Genomic DNA, 26,632 nt, shown 5'->3' with positions numbered 1-26,632 from the left:
AATCTGCTGAAAATTTGGCAATACATGTTTAAGAAACCACAGAAATAAGGAGATTCAAAGTGAAAGATGTCCTTCCATTTCAGTTCATCCTGTTGTACTTAGGTCCTGCAGGAGCTACAATCTTCCACACTGGACCACACATAAGTAAAAAGAAGAACAGGAGTACTTGTGGCACCTTAGAGACTAACAAATTTAAATTTGTACTCCTGTTCTTCTTTTTGCGGATACAGACTAACACGGCTGCTACTCTGAAACCACACATAAGTAGTTACTGCAATACCTTCATGCAATGGTGAGCTAAGAAACTAATGTTCATTTTGAAGTCTGACATTTTAACACATTTAGTGTGAACATTATGCACAAAAAACAAGTTGGGGTAGAGTACAGATTCTGCATTTTGAAGACTCTCTCTACCACTGCCATTTATTTAATGAAAACTCTTGGGCACTCTAACTTGAAAGACTGTTTCTTAGATTTGTGCATCTGGCCCCATCAGCCATCTACAGTAGTTCTGAGTTAGGCAATGGAAACATAATTTTCAGATTAATTAAGGTTAACTATTCTCCCAGTGAGTCAAATAAGTGAATTTGTACAGAGAATAAAAATGATGCCATCCTAATCTACACTAAAAGGAGAAAGACTCAGAATACAGACGAGACCACCCCGCCCTTCATTTATTGAAGAAAAACAACTTTCAATGCAGCTGTATTTGTACATCTTTCTCACAAGCAGCAATCCAAAATCATCTTCAGAATTAACAGTTATCAAGAACAAATTGCAAAAGGAGAGAAATTAAGAGGCAAAAGGAAGGAAAAAATATGTTTTCAAGTGAGATCTGCAAAGTGAAGGAGAATCAATGAGACAAACAGCTAGCAGTTACATATGGCTAGAGCTGCAGAGGAGAAGGCTCTTGCATCATCACCGATGAGACTATGTAATAGCAAAGAGGGGAAATGATTAGCTAAAAAAGGGTCACTGAGGTGAAATGGAGGAGGGTCCATTTACTGTCCTTGATCAAAACATATTTATTTTCATAAATGATAATTTTTCCTGAGGTCAAGTTGCTTACACATGTGTGGAGAGAAACACTGGCTGCAAAGCACTTTAACATCATTAATCAACATCTCTGAACTGCTACCTTCATAGCCGTAGGATTTCTACATGATTTATGACTGATCTCCCACCACAATAAGGAAAACTTATGACTCACTGGTAAGATGCAATACCAGTAAGGCTAGAACCTTCCTAGCCACTTTCTTCTCAAGAGATTTCTGTAAAATTTGATTTAAATACTGACACACAAAGTCATCACTGCTGGATCAATTCAAAAAGGATTGAAAGAGAACAAGGATGTTGCAATTTGTTTTCAAGAGACTGGATAGTCTTTAGATGGATTCCAGAGGTTTCCAGATTTTAAACAATCTGTTCATTTGCATCCACAATCCCCTCACCTCATCAACTGCATTTTTTGGGGGCAAAGTTTTCACCAACTTCGATGTTATACATATTTTACAAAAACAATGGTCATTTATTATTTTGTTAAGCATGGACAATGTGCTTGGCCCTGTTCCAGACACAAAGACAAAACAATACCTGCTGTGAAAATCATGAACTTGTGGACAAGACTTAGTTTGTTAGCAAAAAGTTGCATACTTGCAGCAGTCAGAACTGTTAATGAGTCCACTTTGAGAGAGATGAGATCATCATTCCCTAGCAATTTGTTAGCTCCCTATTTGTTCAAGAATCGCTTCTCATAGAAACAAACTGCACATGTTATTTCTGAGCCTGGTTGAAGGATTTGGCACGGAGGTACAATTTAAGAGAGCTGTTAGACACATTTCCAAATTTAAAAATCCATAGCAGCTGACAGCTGGTTAATATGACATTTTACAGTGCGTTTTCTCTAAGCACTGAAACTTTGAGGTTTCTTTTAGCACTCGATCAATAGACCTACCAATAAGGTGAAACTGTGTTCAGGCAGAATCCCATACTGTTCAACAAGCTTCACTCTTCTCACACTGGGGAGATCAGGAAGCCTCTCCCGAATCCAATCAATATTCACCACTTGCTGATGGTTCATATTAGCGGGCAACGATTTAGTATCGTACAGAATCAGTGGAGGGAGGTTTGGCTCTGGCATGAACCTGGGGAGAATGAAGAGGGACGAATTTGGGGTTATTTTTAATCAAGACAATCCTCAGCATCTCAACAACAGGCTGTAAAATTTGTATGCGAAAGTTAATGTTCCTCTGGAAATGGTATTACTGGATTTAACTGAACAAGATACTGAAACTTCACAGCTCAGTATATTATTGTCGAATAGGAAAAAAAATCAGTCCACAGCCACTATTTTCTCTCTGATGAGCTGTCACTGTTTGCCAAGCAACCAGCAATAGAAAAAGGGTAATTTTAAAAATTTGACACCCAAAATTTTAAGTGTGGATGCAGCCCATCACTCTTATTGGTGAGCATGAATTGTGATTCTGACCAGCAAGGCAGTGTGGGTTGGACAGGAGAGAAGCATACTGACAGCCAGCTGCCAGGAGTTCTCTGTGCAGGTTGCAACCTCTCTCATACTAACCTGTGGAGTACTGATGAAACCGCATGCTGTGTTAAAAGCAAAATTACCATGCTCAGCAGGATGTCATAGTAAATAAAACTGAGTGACAACATCAAAGAACAAAGGATCTCAAAGAGAACGCTAATTCAAGCCATCAGAAAAGCATTGTGATTCAAGCAGCAACCTTTGTCCTGACATGAACAAATGGACTGAAAAATCTCAAAATATATAAAAAAAATTGTTTTTGCCTTTGCAAACCTTTGAGACACACCCTTTGAGCCTATTGCACTTAAAAAGAAATCATGTTTAATGTGTTGGATTCAGATTCAGCGTTCAGTGCACACACAAGTTCACAAAATACACGAACAATGAAATTTAAAACTTGATATAATAAGTTTTGTCTGTCTTTAGCTGAAATAGCTTGGACTCTCTTTCTACCCACATTTGCCTGAATATTTTCTTATAGCGGTTATACATATTAGTCATGTTAAATAAGGATCTGGCCTGACACTAACGTAATGGAGAATTAATTCGTGAAACAGACCTTTTTTTTTTTTTTTTTTAAGCTAACGCCCATGCACGCAGAAACAAAGGCTAACCAGGCTATCATATTAGCCCCCAGCTGCCCAAGCGCACTAGCTGTCAAAAACTGAAAATCCATTCTGTCTAAATAATGGTTACTGCCGTATTTCCACAAATACTCATCTGTAAACTTGTAAATCTAGGGTAGAATTTTTAAAAGTGCTCTGCCTTGGTCTAACTCTGCTCTCTCACTGAAGTCAATAGTAAAACATCCATTGTCTTTCATGGGAGAAGAGATAAGCCACCATGATATATGAAGCCCCATAATCTGAACATTTGTAATTTTCCTCAGTAAATGCTTAAAAAGGAGAAGTGACTTCACTGAGCTCAAAACATGCCTAAAAATACACTAATGATTATTATGCCACTACATAATCACCCTTAGCATATGAACTGAGCCCACCAACAATTCAACTCAAATATGTAGTAACGTCCCCACTGATTTCAGCAGGGATAGATAGGATGGAGCCCAAATCCTCAACTCCCACTGAAGTCAACAGAGGTTGAGGGCATTCAAGAGGTGAACTGGGCTTTTAGTTCTAGAATAAAAGTTAACTTTAGAAATAAAATGATCTTCATTACCGATAATCCTGTTTTCCTTCTTTATCTCTCATTGGTATGGTACACCTAAAATAAGACAACACAGGTAAAATATTAAATATGATGGGTTTTACTCTCTCTTTTATGCTGGTACCTCTGCATAACTAGTTTTGTGGCAAATAACTTTACACCATGGAGATCAAGAAAGCTTCATTAAGCCTGTTAAAGTATGGAGTCCAATTCTACCCCCACACAACCCCATGTAGAGTTTATCATTTTCTCTCAATATTACAAATATTTAACTTTAGTGCTACTTGGCAAAGAAACAAAACCACATGTCAAGGCTAATTCCCCACTCTGGCACTTCAAGTGTAGAAGGTAGGGGCCCGCAAGGATTCTAAAAATTAATACTGGCCACTCCAGGCTTGTATTAAACTCCCAAGGTTACAGCTTTTCTCTGACCTTGGATTGGTAGATGCTGCCACCACGCAAGGCAGAAGCCGAGGAAGGCGCACTTGGGAATTTCTTCCTGTGGGGTACCCTTCAAGCCCTTTCACCCTCCCTTCGGGGAAGAGCTGGGGGGGGGGGGGGGAAGAAATCAGCTGTTGCCACCAGCTAATTAAACAACATGTGCACAAACTTCTTAAGACACAAAAATCCAATTCTGTTCTTAAAAAAGTAAATTTTATTTAAAAAAAAGAAAAGAAAGAAAATACATCTGGGAACTCAGGCTATTGCTAGATTTTAAAAGAGCTACTACAAGGATTAAGCACCAAGAATAGCTCTCTTGAGGTCCAGCTTAAAGGTTACGCAAAACAAAAGCACCTGGGGTTAGCACAGAGGAATCTACAAGCCATAATGAAATAAAAGGGATAAACCTAATCGCGTCTTCCTAGACATTTCCTGATCTACTTGCATATCTGGCGTTTTAAATGAGTAGTTTTCTAGGTATGATACTGATGATTTTTCACACCTGGCCCAAGCTTCTTACAGCATAGCTGCTGCCCTGTCCGCCTCTCTCCAGGAGAACAATAGAAGACAGACAAAAGGGGAGTCTTTTTTCAATTTCATTGGCTCTTTTGACCAGATGCCCACTCATTTCCTTTTACCTATGCATAGCAATGAGACTTTTTAACCCTTTACAGGTAGAGCAATTAGAGAACAGCTACTAAGAGGGATTTTATAGCTACTGGCTGGGTGTCCATAAAAGGGAGCTACCACCCTCCCCTTCGTTTATCACACCACAAAAAAGAGAGAGTAAAGAAGATACATCAGGTGGTCTGATTCTATAGCACCAGAAACATATAGGGCCCAATCTTACAGCCTTTCACAGGCTAAAGTCCCACTGCACTCCAGTGGAAGTTTTGTCTGACTTAAAATAAGTTTTCCTGGATTCTACAATTGTTAAATAATTTCAGTAGCTTACTACAGGCAAGAGAGCAGTACATGTCCCTGGGGAGAGTTGGAACAGTCTAGTGTATACGGTATGGGCCTGGCACTCAGGAGACCTGGGTTCTAGTCCCAGCTCTGCCTCTGAACTGCTGTGTGACTTCACTTCTCTGTGCCTGTTCCCCCTCCCACGCTTAACCTGTCTTGTCTATTTAAATTGAAAGGTTTTCAGAGAAGGGATTGTGCCTAGCACAACAGGCATCAGTTGAGGCCTTTAGGCATTACTGTAATATAATTAATGCCTGTGATGGGACCACACTTCTGAATGGTAATTCAAACAAACAGAAATGGAGAGAGGACGTTTCAACACCAGTGACAATCTCACTAGGAAGCATTAGAACTCCAAAGATGCTATTTCAAATATCTCTCTAAAATATGAACTCACCCAAGTTTGTAATCAAAGGCTCTGGTTTCATTCATAACAGTTCCTCCATTTTCAAGTTCCTTGATTTGCCTCTGTATTTCATAGTCTGACAAAAAAAATTCAGCTGAGTTACATTGCACCCACATTTCCATTACACGCATCCGACGAAGTGGGCATTCACCCACGAAAGCTTATGCTCCAATACATCCGATAGTCTTAAAGGTGCCACAGGACTCTCTGTTGCTTTTTATTGCACCCACTGCATTTTTATACCTCCCATTACTGCATTCTTCATTGCCAGGCAGTAAATGAAAAGATTATTTTAAACTTACTGAAACCAAAAGCAATCAATTAGGGACAGAATTACTGGCAAAACTGACCTCTCTCTGGCACTGCTGTGTGTACATTTGGTTCCTGCGGGGCAAGAGGGGGGAAGGAAGGAGGTCCCCCCCAACGTACACACACCGCAACCTGTTCCAGACACTCCAGACTTCAGCTAAACTGTACAGCAAAAGCAGTTTTCCCATCATCACATCAGGGGTTGAGTGGAGGCTCTCCATCCAATCTCCCTGCATCTTGGGAGATGCATTGTTTCTCCTTTCCTGCCCATACCCATACTGCAGCTGCACGCCCTTTGCGCGTCACACACACCAGACACCGTGCCCTGGGAAAGCAATCAACTTCATCTGAGGACACAGAGCTGCTGTATTGCTAGAATCTTTCAAAGCAGAACATACTAAATACTGAATCATCCACTTTACTCTCCTTGGAGACAGAGGATCACTTCCACAATAAAACTGACAGCCAATGTGGCCGACATACCTACATTTTGTGAGACTTGGTTCTGTCACCTAGATGAAAAGTATCTAGTATTTCAGTAAAGGAGCAAATAACATTTACCTATTGCTCTTGCCAGGAATCGTGCACTATTGATATTCTTCACTTCAGTCCTTACTCCGTAAGCTTCTCCGGGGTGATGCACAGATACATTGGCATCCACTCTCAGTTGACCCTCTATAAAAGGAAACATCACTAGAGTAGATGATCTTGGCATATGTTAATAAGCGGCATGTTATGTACAGGATGTTTATACTGGACTTCTGTAAAAGATCTGAGATCAGGAAGAGAGCAGCTGCCTTATCATAGCTTCCTATTTATGGTTCCATTTTAAATCTCCAACTGAATTTTCTGAGAATACTACCTTTTGGAATGGAATGGCATGATTCTTCTCAAAGACAGCTGTATAGTGTAAGTGCACGGGCTTAAAACCATACTCCTTAAAAACATAGTTCTTAAAACCATACTCTAGGAGAGAGGAATTAGGGTTGTGGAAGCAGAGAAAGAACTGACAGGAAGGGGATGCAATACATGACAGTTCGTTAGCAAGAGTCAGGCTAACTGTAACCCTGATAACGTGAGATTTGTAGAAGCGAGGATTGTGTGAGACGGGTGAGAAAGAACTGTGTAAGAAGTCATTATGACCTGGTATAGATAAGGTGTAGAAGACCTTGTGTAGATAAGGTATAGAAAATATTGTATGTTGGCAAGAGTCAAAACAAGTGAGGAAATGAGATATCAAGATGGCCTATGTATAAACAAAATGCAACTGTTGCTCATTATTGTCTGTAACAAAAGGTATAAATGCTTGCTGTAATTGTTTACCTGTTGAGAGACCTGCTTAGCTCTCTCCCTCTGCGCAATTGTGAGAGTTAATAAAGCATCTGACTTGCTATACCTAAACAAATAGTGAGAACTCTGTTTTTCTCCAACAGGGTGAATCACCTAAAAGACAAGTAAAAAAAAAAAAAAAAAAAAAAAAAAAAGCAGGCTGCAAGATTCCAGTTTTTATTTTTTCGCCCCGACAAAAGTGGGTGAAAACACCCCCTGAAATGACTACTTGATGGCTGTCCACTGCTCTACCATGGAGCACAAGACTTTAACAGCAATGCTGGGTAGATTTATTGAAGTATCCTTGGGAATTTAAAGCTGAAGGGCAAATGTCAGAAACTTGTTTTTTCCTCCCTCAAGGAACTGTAATCTTCTTCCTCAGCAAAGATGATTTTGAATCCTTCCTGACTGACAAAAGCATAACATAGACAGGCAAACAGAAAGTTACACAGAGGGCAAACCTACACTAAGGCAAGGGGTGGACCAGAAGCCCCAGGAGATCCTGTCCGACCATCTCGCTGGTTTTACCAGGTTCCTCCAAAACATCCATCTATGCAGAGAATTTGTTGAGATAGTCAAATTAGGCATAAAGAAAAGAAAAACATAGGCAAACATCTCTCACACTATAAGCTCATAAGACTCTTGCTATATCATCAGAGGAAACCCATTCTCTAGTCTTCTTCCTTATCTGAACTTAAAATTAATGCTGTAAAATGAAGCAAATATTTGATATTTACACAACAGCACTAGTGAAAGCAATGTCAATAGCCCAGTGTTAAATCTGTAGAGAGGTGTAAAGCCTTAGAGCCCATTCAGGACAGCCGATGTAAATTTGCAAACGTTGACCTTGCCCATTCTGTAAAAGCTGAATGGATGTCATCTGGTTAATCTTCTCTGTATTGATGGAGACTTCTTGAATAGGCAAATGAAGAAGGGAGGTATAGAAGGGACCCCAATGTTCATTGTAAAGGAGACTGTTCACACTGGATCATACTTAGGGGTGAGGAGAAGAGAACACTTGTACCAAAGGAAATATATGTCAATAGTATTCTTCTGTCTTCACTTTGCTTCTATTGAAGATCTGGGTTTGACTCTACTCTCTCACTGCTGTTAGTCAGAAGAGAATGGGATTAACCAGACATAAGTGAAAAGAGAATTGGGGCTCGTGTATTTTTAAAAAGACTGTCTCCCTCACTGCCCAGCTTCATCTCCTATTTGATTATCTTGCAGTGAAGTCATGCTTTCAAGCAGTTTGTTGCAAAGTGATGGATGATAAATTCAGCAAGTGTCTTCCTGGCACACGCAAATAGAAAGAAGATAAAATGTGAGGGCGCAAACCCTCACCTAAACACAAACAACGCTGGTAAAAAAAAAAAGTAAAAAATACCTCACTAAGCACGCCTGAATAAAATGATTTTGTTTAAAATCTAATAATATTGGGGGGGAAATATTGCCAGCGTGGCAGGTCTTTCTTTATACATAGTGTGGGATACGTTGGTGACATGCCAATGGAAGTCTCAGGGGGAAATTCAGCAATGAAAGATGATGGTAAGTTACTGTATATCATAAAGTCTGTATCAATCGCAGAGTAATGTGCCGATTTGGCATTCAGAAGGTATGCAAAATGAGTGACCTCCACCGAATGCCCGAGTTTCCTCTAACACTGGGGTAAATCCACTGGAATTACAATAGTGTAAAACTAGTTTAAGTGAAGATAATCATATCTTGATGCAGTGGAAGTTGCCTCAGAAAAAGCAGGTAGCCTGAGGGTACAAGATAAAGTAGGCCTCCACTAATATTCTGTTTATTACAGTAGTGCCCAGAAGCCTAAGTGAGGATCAATGTCCCTCTGCATAAATACATATGACGATACCTGCCCCAGAGAGCTTAATATCTAAGAACTATTAATTACCCATCATTTTAAATTAAACCTGAACCATTCCCCAACATTCCCAGAGTCACAATCCACTTTGGGCTGAGCAGGCACAACTCTGATTGAACTCTCAGGGAGTTGCACTTGCTTACCTCAGGGGCTGAATGTGATGTTAAATCACTAAGTTGCGCTGGTTCACCGCTGAACATCTGTTTTATGATCAATTTACACCCAAAATTTAACTTACACAATCATCTGTGCCGGGAGCCTTCACTCTCAACTACTAATCACTGTTACAATGTTTCCCATTCACAGTTAAGTACATGCAAGATGAGCAGAGAAAGACAATAAGTGAAAAATAACAAGAACGCTGCGCTACTTCATCCTGCCCTGGTCCATCATGTAAAATTGATGTATGCGGCAGTATAAAAATCCAAGTGCCGCAGAGGAAGCTGGGCCTATAAAGACACTTGAAGCATAGCTGACCTTATACAGACACTGAAGATTTTAAAAGAAGGAAGCAGCATTAAGAAAATGCTAAATGTTAGGCAACTACAGAGCAAAATAACCAGAAGCTGTGAAACTACGCCTGCAAATGCAGAGAATTACAATTAACTGGAGGGAACATTGCCCTGCCCACTCCTTTACCTGCCATGATTGCCTGGCTGCTCCCAAGTGTTTGAAGAATAAGCTGAAGCTCTCTGACTGCTGCAGCTGCCTCTTCCCCAGAGCTCATATCAGGCTCCATGACAACCTCCATGAGGCCAACACCTACCAGAAAGAGACAGAAATGAGATTCCCAGCAGTAGCTTTTGATCTTGACATATTAAAGTGCAACAAGCTAAACACATGACAGCACTTGGGTTTGTTTGAGAAAACTGGGAAGCCATGTTTTATTTAATAACTGTCAAAATCTGCAGGATTGTTACATAGACTATTTTTGGTTTTATTTTTAAGATTTAACTTAAAGGCATTTCCACACAATCCCCCCTTTGATGACATAGGAAACAAATGGAAAAATTATTCATCTTTCCTCTGAGAAAACTCCTACGAACAGTCCACCTGATTTCCCAATTTCATTTTCTCATTACATCAGGTAATTTAATGCAATCACAGTTTTCTTACAGCTTCCTAGAGTAAAGGTATTAGTCAACATTTGCAAGTGTGGGGCCTAAAGTTAAGCATCTAAATCCATAGTTAGGCACATAACTAAATGTTTCGATTTTCAGCAGTGATGAGCACCTGCAGCCCTCAACTTCACTGGCAGCTCACCATCTCTGAAAGTCAGGCCAGGTATTTACGCCACCTAACTACACATTTAGGTACATGGATTTGTTGGTCAGCATTTGATTTATACAATAGACATTTTAGAGCTTTATGGAGAAAGAGATTGTTTTTATAAAAGCTAAAAATTAAAAGCCACTTCTGACTCAAGCACTGACATCCCACTCTGCCGTCTGTGCATTTCTGCCATGTTGCTTCATTCAGAGTCTGCACTTTTTAAACAACACTTACAGCTGCAGGAGCATAAGTGGCTCCTCTGTCCCTCTGAATACCCCCTTGACATGTTAAAGGTCTTATTTGTAAGTTGGCTGGCAGACAGGTTTGAGAAACTGAGCCACTAGCCTTCTGACTGGCCAGTGCCACTTTGTCATCAGCAAACAGGCCAGAAAAGATGAACATTAGCCAGATATGGAATTTTTTTTTTTACACATTTAAGTCTCATTTAAAAATGTTTATTGAAAGCAACAAACCAGATCCCACCCCACCCCAGCACTGCCACTCCAATTAGTTTTAAATATTCAGCCCATACATAAAAAGACTGAGGGGATAAGAAAGTGATTCAAGCCTACCAGCCCTGTTCAAATCAATGAGAGTCTGGCTCCTTATGTCATCATGAAGACTCTTTCCGCTGTCTTGTTCCAACTGGATCTGCTTGATCCTCACAGTCCTGGTTACCATCTGGTTCTTTTTTCCCCCTACACAGAGGCTGTATGAAAGACTCCCATTCACAGCAACAGGAAGTCTCTGCTGAGTGATTTGATAGCCAGCCTGCATACAGAATCAGGTCTGTGTTCAGAATTGTCATTACATAAACAATAATTTTAATTCTTGTCCCAAGATGGACTGGCCTACTCAGGCCCAACCCCCTCAGCCAGGCCCCTTGGCCCCACATGCCAGCCCCCCCTTCCACGAATAGCTGGGACTGTCACTCCTACTCTGGCCAGAGCTCTATTGCTGTTGGTGAAAATCAGAAAAAGTAGAAAAGCCTGATTTCCACTAAAATCACCATTTGGTCACTCAGGATACAGGTAGAGACAGTGACCCCTCACACAGAAGCCTGTGGCAAGGGAACAGTCAGTCTGGACACAGGGGTGAGTCTAGCTAGGGCACCCTTATCCATGTCCCTCACTCTGGCTGGGCCCCTCGCTCTCCCCCACTGGCCAGAACCCTATTGATTTGGGTGAAAATCGAAAAACTGGGGAAGCCTAGTTTTAGTGGAAAATCAGTCTTTTCTGATTTTCACCAAAATCAACAGTGTTTGGACCTGACTAGCAGGGGAGAGGGGCCCAGCTGTAGTGAAGGGGAAAGGGCCAAGCTGGGTGTACAACTTGGCCTACATAAGCAGTGAAGTGTGCAAACTTCTAGTTGTAAGTACGCTTGGTAGTACAGTATTAGAGTTTTAATCAATAAACATCAATTTCACTGTATGCACACAAACCGATGAAAAAATATTTCTACCAATGATAATCAACTTTTCAGATAGGCCGGAGAACTTATTAGAGTTTGATTTCAGGATATTTACTTTGTATATTTTGACATGTGATATTGTCAATTTGTGTTTTTAACAGCGATAAAGCTTTAGCTTTTTGAATCTCAACATCTAGTCATTAAATATCTATTGTCTGACACCCCCCATAATTTCATGCAGCTGTGAAAATGTAACTAGATAAAAACAAAACAAATGCTTAAAAATAAACATTGATATTATCCATCAAAACTATAAAAAATAAAAATTGAATTCTGCCAAACCTAGTTTTAAGCACTATAATAAAAATGAGACAATTGACTCCATTCTATAGGCTCAATATAATCTATGCACATAGCTTTTCCTGCCTCCCCCAGCTTCTCATTAAAGTGATTTTTTTAAAAAGCCTCAAATAGTGTGTGACAATAAATAACAAGAATCCCAATTCCCATCCGAAGCCCCATTTTCTGGAGTAACAATAATCCCATTGTCAAAAGACCCTAAGAGCAGGATTTATTTTATCTATTCCATTCAGCTCATTAGCTTAAACTCTGTATCTTGTTATAGGGCTCCAGAGAAGACTGCCGTATTACAAAATGCAGGCTGGGCATTTTACAGTCAGTGCTCAACACTATGAATGCCAGCTGCTAGAAGATCCGGAGTTCTTTGTGTTTAAAGCTAATACAGTGTGTCAGGTATCTTCTTGACCCAAATTTTCCTAATTATTTGACTAGAAGATGCTGTAATATAAGCCGTTAGGTAGTGGCAGAACACAGTGCCTATGTACTACATATGCTACCTGAAGATGCATCTTCCCATTGCGCTCTCTTTCAAAACAGATGGACTAATTTTTACTCGGCTTCATTCTTTTCTGTTCGTTTTTTATTGGTGGAGCGATCACCACCAGGAAAGTCTGAACATTCTTTAATGTAGGAGCAGAACCACCTACAATTTAAAGGTGACCGGCAATTGGGTTTGTGATTTCTTTTTTCTTCTTCTTCATGATGCATAAAGCCAGTTTGAAAAGCTGGGAGTTGCTTCTTTTGTTTCTTCTTTTTTCTCCTGCTTGTTTAGAATTTCAGCTCTTGTTAACTTACTGTTTTTTATCAGGAAGACTATTGATAATGACTGCAGAACTAGGAGTGTATTGATGACCAAAGTAACTATCTATCTAGGTACTTATACGTCCTCCATCACTATAGTATGGAGGGCCCAGATCCACACAGGTACGTAGGTGTTTAAGTCCCAGTTTTAGGCTCCACTGCAATCCACAAAACTTTTGTTCCACTGCTGCCTAACCCTCTAGGTGCCTAAATTCACTTGGTACCTATGTTCTCAGGGTAAAGTTACCTAGACACCTACGTTGCTGCCTCAGGGTAGGCACAATGCTGCCTCCCTCTTAGGCATTCAAATGCCTATCTCCTCCCTAGTCCCAGAGCTATCCGTGAACCCGGGAAGACAGATGTTCGCCCGCCTACCTTGCCTGGAGGGCCCAATATGGGAAGTGTGCTCAATGGCTGCCTACCAGATGGGGTCCCATGCAAAATCAGGCACCAACGGCACCCACTTTACAACTTTTAGCCCAATGGTTAGAGCACTCATCTCGGATGTGGGAAACCCAGGTTCAATTCACCCCTCTGCCTGAGGGAGGAGAAAGGGTTTGAACAGGGATCTCCTACCTCTCAAGAGAGTGCTCTAACCTCTGAGATATGGGATATTCTGTGGGGCTCCCTCAACCTCTCCTGTTGCAGCTGTATCATTATGTATAAAAAATTAAATAGTAATTGAAGCATGGGGACTGGTCCCTAGTCTCCCTCCTCCCACATGGGCGCCCTAACTACCAGGCTACATAGAGAGCGACAGTGAGACTGACTATCTGGCCCTGAGACTCTTTAAGCATCGCAACATCTAAGTTACTTTGTGGATTGGGGCTCAAGTGCCTCACAAATATTAATGACTTTATCCTCAACAACCCTGCAAGCAAGGTAGGGAAGCATTATGCCAATTTCATAGATAGGGAACTGAGGCACAGAGATAACTTGCCCAAGGACAAAGAGGACATTTCTAGCAGAGATGGAAATTGAACCCAGATCTCCTGGGTCCCAGCTATGCATTAACCATGATATCATCTTTCTTCCAAGGACATCAAATGAGGGGGGAAATGGAATTTTATTAAAAAATTCTATGTTTTATGTTCTTAAAAAAATCTCAAATGCCTGAACAAACAGTTGGGAGAAAAAAATCTTTGATTAAAGTTTCAACACCTTTACACATTGATCTATGGCCTGAAGAACACTCCCTCCCCTAATTCTCTGGACCTCCAAAGGACACCTTCAAGAAAAACTGGGAAAATAAGATTTGATATTCCTGATTTTTCTTGGGTAAAACACAAGCAGGACAAAGCATTTAAGTCTTCTTTATTCAAAAAAAGCAAAGTGAAGCAAATCCATTGTTTTCCCCTTTACAGGCCACTTTTATGTTCAACAACATCCAGAACAAATATATGGAGGGAAAGGCCATCTTTAAAGTTAGAACTGTGACTTTGTTAAAACAAAAATAAGGTCCTTGCGCTCTGCTGTACGCTGTCAAAAAGGTAAAACCAGACTCTCAACTAATTTCCTATTCTTACTTGACTTTGTCAAGTGCAATGAAGTGCAGCTCACTTCCAAAGACAGTTTATTCCAAATATGAAAGCAATCCACAGGATCCAAACCTATTACTGCATGTGGCAAAGGCACATTTATTAAGTTCATTCAAGATCCTGGCAAAGATTAGAATGTTTGAAAAGCAAATGTGATATTTATAGGTCCTTAAATTTAAAAGCAAAAACAAAAAACAGATGCTATGATGTTTATACTATTGTAATGTGTGTTTGCTACACATTCATTTTAAAAGAGGGGCTATTATCAGACTGGTTTGCTTTTACCCTAACAGACAATTAGTGCTAATACTAGGAATGGAGAAAGTACGGGCACAGCAGCTCCATCTCCCAATTCAATTACATAAAGCCACTGGAATCGTGAGGCTAAGCAAGGAGTCAGCAATCAGGGCAATCATATTCAATCAGTGAGCACTAGGGTATAGCTATCTATTCATCAGGGCTTGGCGCAGCATCCTGTTAGTTTGGGCAGAACACTGATTGAAAACATAAAAAGCATCTCTTTGCTACCGCCAGCCCTACTCCAGACTCATCCTTTTCTACAGCTATAGAGGGACCAACCATAATGCATACTTACAGGCAGATCTGCATAGAAATAGTGTTTTCTGTCAAACAAGGACTTCTTGTTTATGCTGCAGTTCAGTGCAAGGCCTGTCATCACTGCTGCTTCTACACATCTCCTGTTGAGAGCCTAAAGAAACATGACGTACAATTTTACTCAGACATTCACTATATAACAAATGCTTCTCCCACATGCTGCCTTATACAGAGCGTATATTCAATTTTGCTTGCCTTCAGTAGGCATTATCTCTGTTTTCTTGCGTGGGTAGCTCATATTCATCATCAGTCTGGCAGCAGCTACAAATCTGCAAAGTTTTATATGGAAAATAAAACCATACAGTTGTTTTTGTTGTATGCTGCATGAGAAGCCACATAGTGTTTTGGATTGCTTCTTTTGCAAACATAACCAGTACTCTTGACACCCCCAAACCTTCACAGGTTATGTCTACACAGCAAAGAAAAACCCACAGCTGGCCTGTGCTAGCTGACTTGGGCTCATGCTCTTTCATTGGATAGACTTCCGGGCTCAGGCTGGAGCCTGGACTCTAGGCCCTGCAGGGTAGGAGGGTCATAAGAACAGCCATACTGGGTCAGCCCAAAGGTCCATCTACCCAGTATCCTGTCTTCCAACAGTGGCCAATGCCAGGTGCCCCAGAGGGAACGAACAGGTAATCATCAAGTGATCCATCCCCTGTCACTCATTCCCAGCTTCTGGCAAACAGAGCCTAGGGACACCATCCCTGCCATCCTGGCTAATAGCCATTGATGGACCTATCCTCCATGAATTTACCTAGTTCTTTTTTGAACCCTGCTATAGTCTTGGCTTTCACAATATCCTCTGGCGAAGAGTTCCACAGGTTGACTGTGCGTTGCATGAAGAAATACTTCCTTTTGTTTGTTTTCAACCTGCTAACTATTAATTTAATTTGGTGACCCCTAGTTCTTGAGTTATAAGATGGAGTAAATAACACTTCCTTATTTACTTTCTCCACACCAGTCATGATTTTATAGACCTCTATCATATCCCCCCCCTTACTCAGCTCTTTTCTAAACTGAAAAGTCCCAGTCTTATTAATCTCTCCTCATATGGCAGCCACATCGGCACGCAGTATTCAAGATGTGGGCGTACCATGGATTTATATAGAGGCAATATGATATTTTCTGTCTCATTATCTATCCCTTCCTTAATGATTCCCAACATTCTGTTCGCTTTTATTGACTGCCGCTGTACATTGAGTGGATGTTTTCAGAAAACTCCAAGACCTCTTTCTTGAGTGGTAACAGCTAATTTAGACACCATCATTTTATATGTGTAGTTGAGATTATGTTTTCCAATGTGCATTACTTTGCATTCATCAACACTGAATTTCATCTGCCATTTTGCTGTCCAGTCACCCAGTTTTGAGAGATCCTTTTGTAGCTCTTCGCAGTCTGCCTGTGACTTAACTATCTTGAGTAGTTTTGTATCATCTGAAAATTTTGCCACCTCCCTGTTTACCCCTTTTTCCAGATCATTTATGAATATGTTGAATAGGGCTGGTCCCAATACAGACCCCTGGGGGACACCACTATTTACCTCTCTCCATTCTGACCATTTATTCCTACCCTTTGTTTCCTATCTTTTAACCAGTTAACAATCCATGAGAGGACCTTCCCTCTTATCCCATGACAGCTTACTATGCTTAAGAGCCTTTGGTAAGGGAGCTTGTCAAAGGCTTTCTGAAAATCTAAGTACACTATATCCACTGGATCCCCCTTGTCCACATGCTTGTTGACTCCCTCAAAGAATTCTAGCAGATTGGTGAGGCATGATTTCCCTTTACAAAAAACTATGTTGACTCTTCCCAACAAATTATGTTCATCTATGTGTCTGACAATTTTGTTCTTTACTATAGTTTCAACCAACGTATCTCAGGTATATCATTGGTTCCATGGTGCAGTTGTTCAGAAATTCCTCCTCAAGGTGTCCCATGAAAAGTTTGGCATATTGGGAAGCCATCCTATTCCCATGGTTTGAGCAAAGTGCATGTTGAATGTAAAATTGTTATGGGTGAGGATGAAATGGATGAGTCTGGTGATGTGTTTGGAGTGGATCTCTGCCGGTTGTCCATTGTCTTGTAGATATATGAGGCAGGCAGCGATGCAGTCATTGAGAGGGATGTTGATGTATAGGGGGGTGACATCCATGGTGATAAGGATGGTGTTCTGAGGGAGGTTGTTAATGTTGTGAAGTTTCTGGAGTAAATCAGTTGTGTCCTGGAGGAAGCTGGCCCTTTGTGTGGTGAGTGGTTTGAGGATGGTTTCTGAGTCCTGATATTCCTTCAGTAAAAGTGCCAAGGCCAGATATGATAGGTCTGCTTGGGTTCCCTTGTTTGTGCATCTTGGGTAGCTTGTAAAAGATCGCTGGGATAGTTTCATGGGGGATGAGGTTGTGGAGTTTCTCTTGGAGTTGTTTGGGGAAGGATTTGATATCCTTAAATCCTGGTGAATTATGATGCGGGGTCTTTGAGTTCTCTGTAATAGGTGGTGTCGGAGAGTTGTCGGTTATCCTTATTTACATAGTCATCACAGTTGATAATTATGATGGCACCCCTTTTGTCCGCTAGTTTAATCTCTATATGGCGGTTGGATTTCATGGATTGTATAGCTGTTCTCTCAGCAATGGAGAGATTGCGGTTGTGTGATGTTTGTTCAAGATTTCACAGTCAATATTTTTCTTCAAGCCATCAATGTAATAATGATCAAGAGTGTGGGTTCATCCGCTGTCGGGTGTCCAGTGAGCTCATTCTTTTTTCTTATGCCTGTCAGTGGGGACATGGTAGTTGTGGGTGATGATGTCATTGCTGTGAAAGAATTCTTGAGGTGGAGTTGGCGAAAGAATTCTTCTAGTTCGCGACATGTTAGTATAGTATCAGGTTCAGAGGTGGGGCTGAAGTTCAGTCCCTTGGAGAGTAGAGATAATCAGCTCCAGTAAAGGGCATTCTTGATAAACTGATGTTGTCGTGGTTTTGTGTAGTGTCCATGTGGTGGGTCCTGGTGCCCTGTCTTATCCTGGATGTGAAGTTCTGTGGGTAGTGGAGTTGTTGTAGTTGGTTATACTTTTGTTTTTATACTGGATGGCTGTCATCACAGGTTGTTTGTTTGTTTTAAGTTGTTTTGCGTTTCTTGCATGATATCCAGGTACATGATGGGGACAACATCCAAAAGAAATCTTTCCCAAAACCCCTCTTCTGGCCTTCAAACAACCCCCTAACCTCATCAACTTCATTATCAAAAGCAAGCTCCCCACAGACCAGAACATACCAACTCGAAGTGGCACCAGACCCCGACAGAACAACAGCTGCAAAACCTGCAGACATATATCCACTGCTATAATGATCAATACTCCTCCACAACACGTTTTTTAAGACCCATGGGTTCTACACATGCTTATCACAAATGTGGGTGTACCTCATCCAGTGCATTAAATGTCCCAATAACAACTATGTGCGTGAAACCAGACAATCACTAGGATCTTGAATGAATCACACAGAAAAATGAAAGACAAAAACATCACATAACCCATGGGCAAACACTTTTCACAAAGTGATCACTTTCCGTCTGATCTCTCAGTCCTCGTCCTCAAAAGAAACTTGCAGGACACTATCAAAAGACAAGCCTGAAGGTTAACTGCATGTCTTTTCTAGACACTAAAAATCATGGTCCTAATAAAGACACTGGATTTATGGCTTATTATAACAATCTGTAACCCACTAACCCCCCTTCTCTCTGCCCCCCTCCACTCCCCTTTTGTCCTATAACTGCCGGGGTGGTAACAGGACCACTTTACCTTGAATGGCCTCTTAGAATGTGTGTTAACTACTTATGCTAAACCTTGTGTTTAGCTGTGACATTCCGAGTATCTTTCCCAGACCAGAGATCTGTGTAGATCAAAAGTTTCTCTTTTTCACCAACAGAAGTTGGTCCAATAAAAGATATTACCTCACCCACCTTCTCTCTCTTTTAAGTTGTTTAAGATAAGTTCTATTTTTAAAAGTTTGTTCAGGTTAATTTAATAATTGATTTAACTAATTCAAATCAACCAATCTGAAAGAAATAATCAAACTTATCTTAATATAACTTTGAAGTGCTTAAATTTTCAGTGCTTTCAAATAGGCACAGTATTGTCTCCATCCTACTCTGCATCATAAAGCTGTCAAGATGGCAACTTCCAGTAGGATTGTTAAAGAGACAGTGTCAAGACAAAAATCATTTAAGTACTGAAATTCCCTTACCTATGTTACAGATACCATCACAAGTGATAAAAATGGAGACATCTTTACAAGTAATACTTATTTTTTGCTATTTATGTAATCATTTGCTTTTTGTATTTACCAGATTGAACCATGAAAACAGATTAACAAGTTTTCCTTTTATTCCTATAGTTAATTTTTTGCCAATTTCACTTTAAGGTTATTATATATTGCATAATGATACAATCTTTATATGGCAAACATGGCAAGTTAGTTTTAAAAATATGTTCCCGACTGAATTTACTTTTAAATTTCAATTTCTATTGGTCTTGAGTCTCACAAAAGATTATTTTGATGACGCTTAAACTTCAGGTCAAATTTGACCTCACCATGTCCTTCAAATTATTATTTTCATTATATATCAGACACTCAAAAAAAGGTAAAATCACACTGATGCTGTATGGCATATGTGAGACACCTTATGATATTATTGATACCAATATTATAAAATTGCAATGAATCTGACCAGATATGCAGTGTAAGATATCTGTGAAAATGTTATGATTTGCCAAGTATGATAATCTTGTTTACAGGTTTGTATCATCTTTGTGTTGTGAATTATATATTTTTGATTTATCTGAATTTCGAACTTGTACTGTGCTTCTGGGTGACATCCCAAGACAAAAGGGCACCAGCACTATCTAGCTTGCTTGATGGCCTATCAAAGGCAATCAGCTATACAAAGAAACTGTGGAACGAAGCCCGGGGCTATAGGGACATGCTGCCTATGAACAGGGGACGCCAAGGTTTTTCCAGGCCTATGTGATTAGGGAGAGGATGTACAAGCCACATGGCAAAGGCTATAAAAGGCAGCTGCATCATCTTCATTTGGTTTTCAATCCTGCTTCTCACCTCTGGAGCAACTTTTCTACAAATTAAAGCTCTGAACAAAGGACTGAATAACCTATCCAAGCTTTGGATGTGTTCCAGAGGGACTCTCAAACCAACAAACTCTAAGAACCTGGTATATGGACTTTAAATCTCTGTATTTATCTGACTGCTTTACCATTTAACAAATCTCTTCTTGTTCTTTTTTTTTTATATATAATAAACATTTAGTTTTAGATATTAAGGAATTGGCTGGCAGAGTATTGACCTGGGGATCAGAAGAACATTTTGTATAGTGAGCAGAATTTTAAAATAACTCCTCACCTTACTGGATCTATTTGCTAATTAGGAGCCGGAGAACTGGAATGGAGGGATCTGTATGATTTCTTTTTTCAGCTTCTTGATAACCAATGTGTGGTATCAGGAGCACAGTTCATGACTAGTTGGTGAGTCTTTAACTTTAGTGTGAACCACCAGTTTTTGGAGAATCTGCTGTCCTTTTACAGCCTGCTCTGACCCTAGCATTTTCAGTGAAGGCTACCCTAGGTATCCCGGGTCTCACACACAACATTTAAATTGGACATAGTAGTTAGGATCTCACTACATTGGAATTTTACTAATAGAACAAAATAAACTTCCTCTTTCCCTCCCCCCAAAAAGAAACCTCACAGATTTGTTTTTGGGTTGCCTCTTTAGCAATTGAGAAATCAAAGCTCTACTACAATGGGATACAACTCCTTAATATAATTAAAAGAATAAAAACTTTTTTTTTTTTTCCAAAAGAAGAAGAAAAGGAATTACATGTTTATGGCACTTAACCAGAGTACTATTACATCCTTATTGCAACTACATGCTTCTGGCTTGGATACATTGTCTGCTGAGTCTTATTTTAGTTATAAAAGTTTTTTTTGGCGGGTGGGGGAGGAAAGGAAATAAAGCACAGTGTTAATGGGATAAGAATAATTTCCAATTTGAATGTTGACCAGCAGCAAAACGGGCTCAATTAGTCCTCAATGCCAGAGAGAAACCTACTGTATAATGTTCAAGTACTTATTTGTTTTAATATCATAATTATAGTTTCTTACACAAAAGTTCCTACTTTCAGCAATTAGTATTTTATGTTCCAGACAATAGACAGCATTTATTACTATACAGAAAGCTTGTATTTTATCACAATTTTAGTCTGACCACTGAATCTTAAAAAAACAAAACAAAAAAAACCCATGAAATTTCAAATTCCCCAGGCAACTTTCCCTCCCTCCCCCCATGGCCTGTGGCTTTATCTCCTTCTTGTGTGATCCTGTTAGATCCCACAAGCTAAGCAGAGCTGTATAGGTCAATAGTTGAATAGGAGACCTCCAAAAAATGCTCAAGTGCTGCACAAAGTGGGATTGGTGATTTAAGGTGACACTCTACCCTCTAGGTAAATATTAAATGAAGGCCCAGAATTGTGCTTCCAGAGCTGTTCTTTTTGGAAATGAGATGTAAAACCAGTGTCACTGCTACTTGTAGCCATTACAAATCCTATGACGCTCTTCGCATGTGCACCACAGTGTGCTAACCTAAGTGTCCGGACTATATTTTTACTCATGTAACAACTAACTTTCACCACCTAACTACCCACCTAATTTTAAGCAAAATACAGTATTCTTCACTTCCTAACAATTGAATAATGCTGGTGTGCTTATTTCATTGTCAAGTGAAGTGATCCTATCTATGTATTCGCTACCTCAAAAGGGTGATGAGGCTTAATTACTCACTTTTCTTCTGCCTGGGCTGCAGTTTTATCATCTAAGTTCTGCACCTGAGTAACTCAGATGGTTAGGAAAACTATGTCTCCTCAGAATATGCACAGCTTTTAGAATAATCTATAATGATAAACATCAATTTTGTGTGTGAAAGCTTCCCTTACTAATGACCCAGACTAAGTTCCCCAGCTTATTTACGTATTATGATGTTATTAACTTGACAGCTTTGACTAGCACTGAGGATTTAAATTATTGGCTTGAACTGACAAGCTGCCAGTCTGAAATGCTTGCATAGTGCTGGCTTTGAGAGAAAGATATGGAACTGCTGGAATAGATCTGGACAAAACCCAGCATCTACAAAGAATTCTAAACATTTTCATCTTCCTAACATCTGTCATGGATATTTATTTCTAGGGAATTCCTAAAAAGTTCTCTCATAAAAGAAATGTAAATTGTTTGTATTGGAAAACCATGAAAGGATTCAATGATGGCATCAAGATCATCCTCCCTCCACCCCTCCCAGCTACATTATCTTGCTAGCGGTACCATGGTAACTGAGAGCCAATGAAATAAAATAACCACCTTGCGAAGGTCTATTTGTATAGAAACTAGTCTATCCTTTCACTCTACTCCTTCCACTGCTGGAGAAGATGTAAAGATTCTTTGCATGACCTTATCTTTAGATGCAAGATCAGTTTAGACAGAACACCGCTTTTAAGTCTATCTGAGATAGCACCTTCAACAGCATAAACATCTACCAGCACCAGTGCTGGCAATCTAATCACTATTTAACTTACTTTTTCCTCTTTTTTTTTTTAAAAGACTTGATGTTTATCGATGGACTGACTAAAATTAGTTAGCTTTTAGCTAAAAACCTAAATTTCCATATTCAATAACCAATCACTTTTGTACAGTAAGAAAGCAGGTATTCTCCATAGATTGCTAAAGAATATAAAATAAATGTGAATGACAAAGATGTGACTCACCTACTCCTTTCCCTGGAGAAAGAATCTGCTTGCTTTCCCTACAATCCTTTTGTCAACACATTTTAATTAATTATTTGTATTATAATCACACGTAGGGGCCCCAAGTCATAAAACAGGGCCCATTGCATTAAGTGCTATACAAACACAGAACAAGAAGACAGTTCCTGCCCTAAAGATCTTACAGTCTTTTGCTTCTAGGCCAGGGATCCTCACACATTTTCATATGGTACACCACATCTTAATAAGCAACAGAGGGTCCTGTGGCACCTTTAAGACTAACAGAAGTACTGGGAGCATAAGCTTTCGTGGGTAAGAACCTCACTTCTTCAGATGCAAGTAATGGAAATCTCCAGAGGCAGGTATAAATCAGTATGGAGATAACGAGGTTAGTTCAATCAGGAAGGGTGAGGTGCTCTGTTAGCAGTTGAGGTGTGAACACCAAGGGAGGAGAAACTGCTTCTGTAGTTGGATAGCCATTCACAGTCTTTGTTTAATCCTGATCTGATGGTGTCAAATTTGCAAATGAACTGGAGCTCAGCAGTTTCTCTTTGGAGTCTGGTCCTGAAGTTTTTTTGCTATAAGATGGCTACCTTTACATCTGCTATTGTGTGGCCAGGGAGGTTGAAGTGTTCTCCTACAGGTTTTTGTATATTGCCATTCCTGATATCTGACTTGTGTCCATTTATCCTCTTGCGTAGTGACTGTCCAGTTTGGCCAATGTACATAGCAGAGGGGCATTGCTGGCACATGATGGCATATATAACATTGGTGGACATGCAGGTGAATGAGCGGGTGATGATGTAGCTGATCTGGTTAGGTCCTGTGATGGTGTTGCTGGTATAGATATGTGGGCAGAGTTGGCATCGAGGTTTGTTGCATGGGTTGGTTCCTGAGTTAGAGTTGTTATGGTGCGGTGCGTGGTTGCTGGTGAGAATATGCTTAAGGTTGGTGGGTTGTCTGTGGGCGAGGACTGGCCTGCCTCCCAAGGTCTGTGAAAGTGAGGGATCATTGTCCAGGATGGGTTGTAAATCACTGATGATGCATTGGAGAGGTTTAAGCTGAGGACTGTAGATGATGGCCAGTGGAGTTCTGTTGGTTTCTTTTTTGGGCCTGTCTTGTAGCAGGAGGCTTCTGGGTACACGTCTGGCTCTGTTGATTTGTTTCTTTATTTCCTTGTGTGGGTATCGTAGTTTTGAGAATGCTTGGTGAAGATCTTGTAGGTGTTGGTCTCTGTCTGAGGGGTTGGAGCAGATGCGATTGTACCTCAGTGCTTGGCTGTAGACGATGGATCATGTGGTGTGTCCGGGATGGAAGCTGGAGGCATGAAGGTAGGCGAAGCGGTTAGTGGGTTTTCGGTATAGGGTGGTGTTAACGTGGCCATCGCTTATTTGTACAGTGGTGTCTAGGAAGTGGACCTCCCGTGTAGATTGGTCCAGGCTGAGATTGATGGTGGGGTGGAAGCTGTTGAAATCATGGTGGAATTCTTCCAGGGTCTCCTTCCCATGAGTCCAGATGATGAAGATGTCATCAATGTAGCATAGGTAGAGAAGGGGCGTGAGTGGACAAGAGCTGAGGAAGCGTTGTTCCAGGTCAGTCATAAAAATGTTGGCATATTGTGGGGCCATGCGGGTGCCCATAGCGGTGCCACTGGTCTGGAGGTATATATTGTCACCAAATTTGAAATAATTGTGCGTGAGGATAAAGTCACAGAGCTCAGCAATAAGTTGTGCTGTGTCATCATCAGGGATACTGTTCCTGATAGCTTGTATTCCATCTGTGTGTGGGATGTTTGTGTAGAGAGCCTCTACATCCATGGTGGCTAGAATGGTGTTTTCTGGGAGGTCACCAATACATTGTAGTTTTCTCAGGAAATCTGTGGTGTCACGGAGATAGCTGGGAGTGCTGGTGGCATAGGGTCTGAGTAGGGAGTCCACATATCCAGACAGTCCTTCAGTGAGAGTGCCAATGCCCGAGATGATGGGGCGTCCAGGATTTCCAGGTTTATGGATCTTGGGTAGTAGACAGAATAACCCCAGTCGGGGCTCTAAGGGTATGTTGATTTGTTCCTGTGTTAGTGTAGGGAGTGTCCTGAGTAGATGGTGCAGTTTCTTAGGCCAGGTCTACACTAACCCCCTAATTCGAACTAAGGTACGCAACTTCAGCTACGTGAATAACGTAGCTGAAGTTCGAAGTACCTTAGTTCGAACTTACCTCGGTCCACACGTGGCAGGCAGGTTCCCCCATCGACTCCGCAGTACTCCTCTCGTCTAGCTGGAGTACCGCAGTCGACGGCGAGCACTTCCGGGTTCAACTTATCTCGTCCAGACAAGACGCGATAAGTCAAACCCAGAAGTTCGATCGCTTGCTGCCGAACTACCGGGTAAGTGTAGACCTACCCTTAGTGTATTCCTCAGTGGGATCTGAGGAAAGTGGCCTGTAGAATTTGGTATTGGAGAGTTGTCTGGCAGCCTCTTTCTGGTAGTCAGACCTGTTCATGATGACAACAGCACCTCCTTTATCAGCCTCTTTGATGATAATGTCAGGGTGGTTTCTGAGGCTGTGGATGGCATTGCGTTCTGCACGACTTAGGTTATGAGGCAAGTGATGTTGTTTTTCCACAATTTCTGCCTGTGCACGTCGGCGAAAGCATTCTATGTGTAGGTCCAGACTGTCATTTTGACCCTCAGGAGGAGTCCATGTGGAGTTCTTCTTCCTGTGTTGTTGGTGGGAGGGTATCTGTGTATCAGTGCGCTGTTCAGTGTTATCTTGAAAGTATTCTTTGAGTCGGAGGCGGCGAAAGTAGGCTTCCAGATCACCGCAGAACTGTATCATGTGTCTTCACATCTTAATAGTGTCTCATCACATCTTAATAGTGTCTCTCAGGAAACCTTCTCTGCCATTTATGATCATGCAGACCACCTCCCTTCCATTCAAAAACATACCAACAATCCCATGGCAACCACACACAATGTATTTAGTTTATTTTTAGCTTCTTTAAATGCAACTTAGCAGCTGGAAACAAAGAGGACGCAGTACAATTTGACCACCCATTCACCTCTCTGAAAACCACCAAGTACTCCATGAACCACAGCTTAAGAACCTCTATCCCACAATAGTTAGACCAGCGGTTCTCAACTCACAGCTGTATGCAGCCCAATTAGCACACAGCTGTGTGCTAAAGGCTGCCGGGCTACCTGGCCACCCAGTATGGCACTGGAGGTCCAGGGGCTACTGGTTGGCCCCATGGGGGCAGGGCTCCGGGGGCTGCAGGCCAGGTCCAGGGTCGGGGCTGCTGTACGGGGAGTCGGGAGGCTGGGGGAGGGGAGCTGTGGTTCTCAACCTGCGGCCCAGGTAATACATATCAATAAGTTGAGAACCACTGAGCTAGACGTATAATTTTCAATTTAAGATATTTTATGTCACTCTGGTTTCTATTTGCTTCCACTAATACATTCAGCCCTATCATTAGTGCTGTGTTGAAAGTACTAACTTGCTCTGATATATGCTTCTTTGAAATGCATTAATAATTTAAACTTTAAAATTATTACTCTCCAATCTATTTCGTTTTAATGTAATTGTGAATATTAGCTCTGCAATTGCAGACAAATGTTTACACAGTGACCTCTTCCTTTGTGTCTTCCCACCATCTAGAAGGTGGTAACTATTTTGTGTTTATAATTGTTTAGAATGTGTAATATGAGAGATGATGGGCTAAGCATAACACCAAAGTCAACAGACTAATTCCTATTGACTTCAGCGGGAGCAGGATCAGA

General features: G+C 40.9%; 1 protein-coding gene across 4 annotated transcripts in view; it reads right to left on the bottom strand.

Moving 5' to 3' along the window:
* The window catches only part of GATB (glutamyl-tRNA amidotransferase subunit B), a 162,840-nt gene that overhangs the window by 121,048 nt on the left and 15,160 nt on the right, over nt 1–26,632 (bottom strand). For all 4 annotated transcript variants that reach the window (XR_008445054.1, XR_008445052.1, XR_008445053.1 and 1 more), the window contains exons 3-9: nt 15,022–15,135; nt 10,890–11,088; nt 9,685–9,807; nt 6,396–6,509; nt 5,517–5,601; nt 3,725–3,769; nt 1,955–2,144 (exon numbers count right to left, since the gene is read on the bottom strand). Coding sequence is in view for 1 of the 4 variants with exons in the window: in XM_054029546.1 (XP_053885521.1) it covers nt 1,955–2,144; nt 3,725–3,769; nt 5,517–5,601; nt 6,396–6,509; nt 9,685–9,807; nt 10,890–11,088; nt 15,022–15,135 (870 nt within the window). In the remaining 3 variants the exon portion in view is untranslated. The remainder of the gene's footprint in view (nt 1–1,954; nt 2,145–3,724; nt 3,770–5,516; nt 5,602–6,395; nt 6,510–9,684; nt 9,808–10,889; nt 11,089–15,021; nt 15,136–26,632) is intronic.

This window comes from Malaclemys terrapin, chromosome 5 (assembly GCF_027887155.1).
Source record: "Malaclemys terrapin pileata isolate rMalTer1 chromosome 5, rMalTer1.hap1, whole genome shotgun sequence".
NCBI classification, from domain to species: Eukaryota; Metazoa; Chordata; order Testudines; family Emydidae; genus Malaclemys; species Malaclemys terrapin.
Note: the sequence above shows the minus strand (reverse complement) of the source record. Positions and strands in the feature narration are given on the sequence as shown.